Source organism: Carcharhinus amblyrhynchos, chromosome 16, assembly GCF_965287045.1.
Source record: "Carcharhinus amblyrhynchos chromosome 16, sCarAmb.v2.hapA, whole genome shotgun sequence".
Lineage (NCBI taxonomy): Eukaryota > Metazoa > Chordata > Chondrichthyes > Carcharhiniformes > Carcharhinidae > Carcharhinus > Carcharhinus amblyrhynchos.
In genome coordinates this window covers 53,375,261-53,378,916 of record NC_137339.1, presented here as the reverse complement: position 1 = coordinate 53,378,916, position 3,656 = coordinate 53,375,261, and the positions used below count along the sequence as shown (strand labels likewise).

Below are 3,656 nucleotides of genomic sequence, written 5' to 3'. Positions count from 1 at the left end.
AGCAAGTGGAAGAAATCCACAATCAGTTCCAAAGTTTCTCTGAATACCTTCGAGCAGTGAATGCCATTTGGCTCATATTCTGCCAATGTGTGTATCTCAATTAAGTGAGGAAGTGGTAAAGTCCTTATCTCGATGAGTTCAGCAAGTTGGAAGAAATCCGCAATAGGTCCCAAAGTTTCTCTGAGTACCTTCGGGGAGTGAATGCCATTGGCCTGATATGCTGCCAATGTGTGTATCTCAATGAAATGAGAAAGTGGTAAAGTCCTTATCTCAATGAGTTCAGCAAGTTTTAAGAAATCCTCAGTAAGTTCCAAAGTTTCTCTGAATACCTTCGAGCTGTGAATGCCATTTGGCTGATATTCTGCCAATGTGTGTATCTCAACGAAATGAGAAAGTGGTAAATTCCTTATCTCGATGAGTTCAGCATGTTGGAAGAAATCCACAATAGGTTCCAAAGTTTCGCTGAATACCTTCAAGCAATGAATTTGATTTGGCTGATATTCTGCCAATCTGTGTATCTCAATGAAATTAGAAAGTGGTAAAGTGCTTATCTCGATGAGTTCTGCAAGTTGGAAGAATTCCACAATGTGCGAGATGTGGTCGGTTCCCTCTCTGAGGCCAGTCAGTTTGTATGGATTACACCCGAGCAACTGACTCAATACTTGGGGGGGAACTCGATCGGCTTAGTTGTCACCGTTAGGTTTCAACCGTCGAGCCCATCCAAAGAGACACCTCTGGGGACACCGATCCCACTTTCCTTTCCCCCCCGCTCTTGAAATCAAAGACACGGCGGAGTCATTCTACGTCAGTTTATTCAATCTTGCAAGAAAGGGTGCAGTCCCGCAGGTACACACACACACACAATACATGATTCTGCCTAATATGCCTATGCAGTTTATCATACATCTCCCTTCCCTTGTTAATTGCCTCTCGCGCCGCGCTTCCTTATCGTGAACTGCTCAGCTAGTTCTGTCCTTGGTTTCCACGCTCCCTTATCGTGAACTGCTCAGCTAGCTTCACCCTCCTACATCTCTCTTCCCTTGTTCTATCTTTGGCGCCTATTCCTCCTTTTTATGGTTCGCAGTAACCGTTTCTTTATCATACCCAACCCATGACTACTTTGACTGCGAGCAACTGATTTCATACTTGTTTTTAAGCACCTGCCCCTGCAAAGCGTTTATACAGCATATTTCACTTCTCGATTTCCCGCTCTGTCAGCCCGCTTTCTCAAAAATTGCATCAGCTTCCCCTTACAATCCCCCCTGCTTTTCCTTACGCGCTGCAATTTTTGACTTCCACCTCCTGTTTCCATCCCTCAAGCATTATGCGGGCTCGTTCGTCCCAGGTGCCATCTCCACCTTTGGTTTCTAGGAGGCCCTGTCCCTCCTCTGTTTCTAAGTGTATGCCTACTACCCGTCCATCCAGGATATCGCGTTTAGCCAGAGCTGTTTCAATGAGCCTCTGTGTCAGACCCCGTATGCAAGGGATAACACAGCACCCTAAGGCGGTCAACACCCCTGCTACCACTATAAAGGAGATGAGGACGGATACTACGACTCCTTTCCATTTCCCAAACCATGTCTCCCACCACCCAGCAAGGTCAGTATCCACTCCTGAATTTTCAGCCATCTCCTCAGCCAGAGTCGTTAGTCCTTCTAAAGCCCTAGTGATTGACCCATCAGGGGCGGTGTTGTTCGGGATGAAGGTACAACACTGTGTCCCTATCATGACACAGACCCCGCCTTTCTCTGCCAGGATCATGTCTAAGGCTAGCCTGTTTTCCCATGCCATTCTGCTGGTGGCATCAAGCTGCGCCGCGATTCCCTTCACTGCATCGCGGGTGTAATTAATAAATCGCTGCTGGTTATAGTAGATGCAGTTGATCCAATCCACATTCTTATTGATGGTCACCCACCAGAACAGAGACTCAAACCCCGCCGCTATCTGGTTTCTAGCCTTATATTCATCGGGAACCCCCCTGGGGACTCCTATATTGTCTAAATAGACCCGGTCGTCAAAAGAGGTGGGTAAGCTCCTCTCTGTTCGCCGATCCCTACGGGGTTCCTGGTGTTCGAATGCCAGGGTGAATGGGACAACTAATTGGACTATCGCGCAGGTCCCTGTCCATCTCCGGGGTAACGTTGGTCGCAAAGTCCTTCCTCCACAGTACCACCAGAGGTCAGCTCGGGGGACCTGGATTTGGGAATAATTCCCTTCCCCCGTGTCGTCACTGACCTTTTTGATCGTACCGCATCTGTCAAAGGTGCCCACCTGCCTGTCCAGTCTGTTCCCAGTCCGGGAAACACAAGTGTGATGTGTCCCTAATACCCCAGAGAACACTGGGGGCTGCGATTCCCTGTTGGATCTTACAGGGGGAAACGTCAGGCCCAGGGATTGGCAGGTGGGATCATCCCAGGCCGTCCGGTGTTGATAGAATCTCACCAGGCATTCCATCTGTTGTGGCTCCTTATCCCATCCCAACGGGAAGGGAACTACCTGTGGAGTCGGCCTACTGCCCGTGCAGGCATAACAGTTGCCTTTTTCGAGGCTTTTGACCGTATACCTGACCCATTCAATCCAGGCATTCGTTTCTCCGAACCCCGTTTCTATTTCAATAGTCGCCTTGAGATCTTTTATCTTTATCACCCTGACCCCTTCGGAACTTTCCGAGACGGATGTCTCCTTCCATAGAACCGGGGAACTGCCAGCTACCGCCTTCTGGACCGTGATCCGTACGTAGCACAATCTATCCCCCCTAACTCTTACCCCTAGTACTTCATTGTCCAGGTTCCCATACCTACTTCCCACCATCCATTCCGTCTGCCTCACGGTGAGGTATAACGGATTACACTGGTTCAGCCCGCAATTCCTAGGGAGGATGGCCCGTGGAATTAACGAGACACGTTCCCTAACCCCGAGTGATATATCCTCACCTAGCCCTTTTCCCAGGAAAAACAATTCCATCCTCTTTCCCTGGTATCCCTTCTGCCTTTCAAGGTTTACTGCAGTCTGGTCACGTTCCCCTACGGTCTTGCATGGCACCATCCGGCGGAGATCAATCTCTATTACCTGCACCTGGGGTGCTTCGTTTATGGTGAGCGAATATATTTTGCCTGCGCGGGCCGCCTCTTCCGCATACCACCTATCAACCGCTTCCTGATTTTCCCGCGCCATAGCTCCCAAGCCCCTCCCCAGAAACTTTATCCACATTATTAGCAATATTAGTAGCATTTCAGTATTGTGATCAGAGTTCATTTCAGAATATTGTCCACTTAGTCCTCTGTAATATGCCCCGCCTCTGTAACGTGATCGCTAAGAGTTGACGTCTCCTCCGCTGGAGCCGGTACCGGTCCCTTAACTCTGGTGTAATGTGTCCAGCCTCTCTCAGCCGTCCGTATAGCAGTCTCTGTAATCAGTAGTACCAAGAAGGGGCCGTCCCAGATCGGCTCCAATGTTCGTAGTTTCCAGTTCTTAATTAGGACCCACTGTCCCGCCTTGATAGTGTGAACCGCGAATTCTAGAGGCGGCGTCTGTGCCAGGAGTCCCTGTTGACGTAAACGAGACAGGACAGATTCCAAGGCCTCGACATATTTTCGTATAAATACGTCTCTAGACTCGAAGAGGGGTAACTCCCCCCTCGGTCCATTAAAGGGGAG

General features: G+C 49.4%; 1 protein-coding gene across 1 annotated transcript; it reads right to left on the bottom strand.

The window, feature by feature from the left end:
* Positions 1-1,272: 1,272 nt before the first annotated feature.
* LOC145353690 (uncharacterized) lies at positions 1,273-3,174 on the bottom strand. Its single transcript, XM_080204459.1, has one exon. The coding sequence runs from the start codon at positions 3,172-3,174 to the stop codon at positions 1,273-1,275; it is 1,902 nt and encodes a 633-aa protein (XP_080060585.1).
* Between the last annotated feature and the right edge of the window lie 482 nt (positions 3,175-3,656).

Coding starts and splice junctions, on each gene's coding strand:
- LOC145353690 (XM_080204459.1), bottom strand. CDS start 3,174: ATGGCGCGGGAAAATCAGGAAGCGGTTGATAGGTGGTATGCGGAAGAG.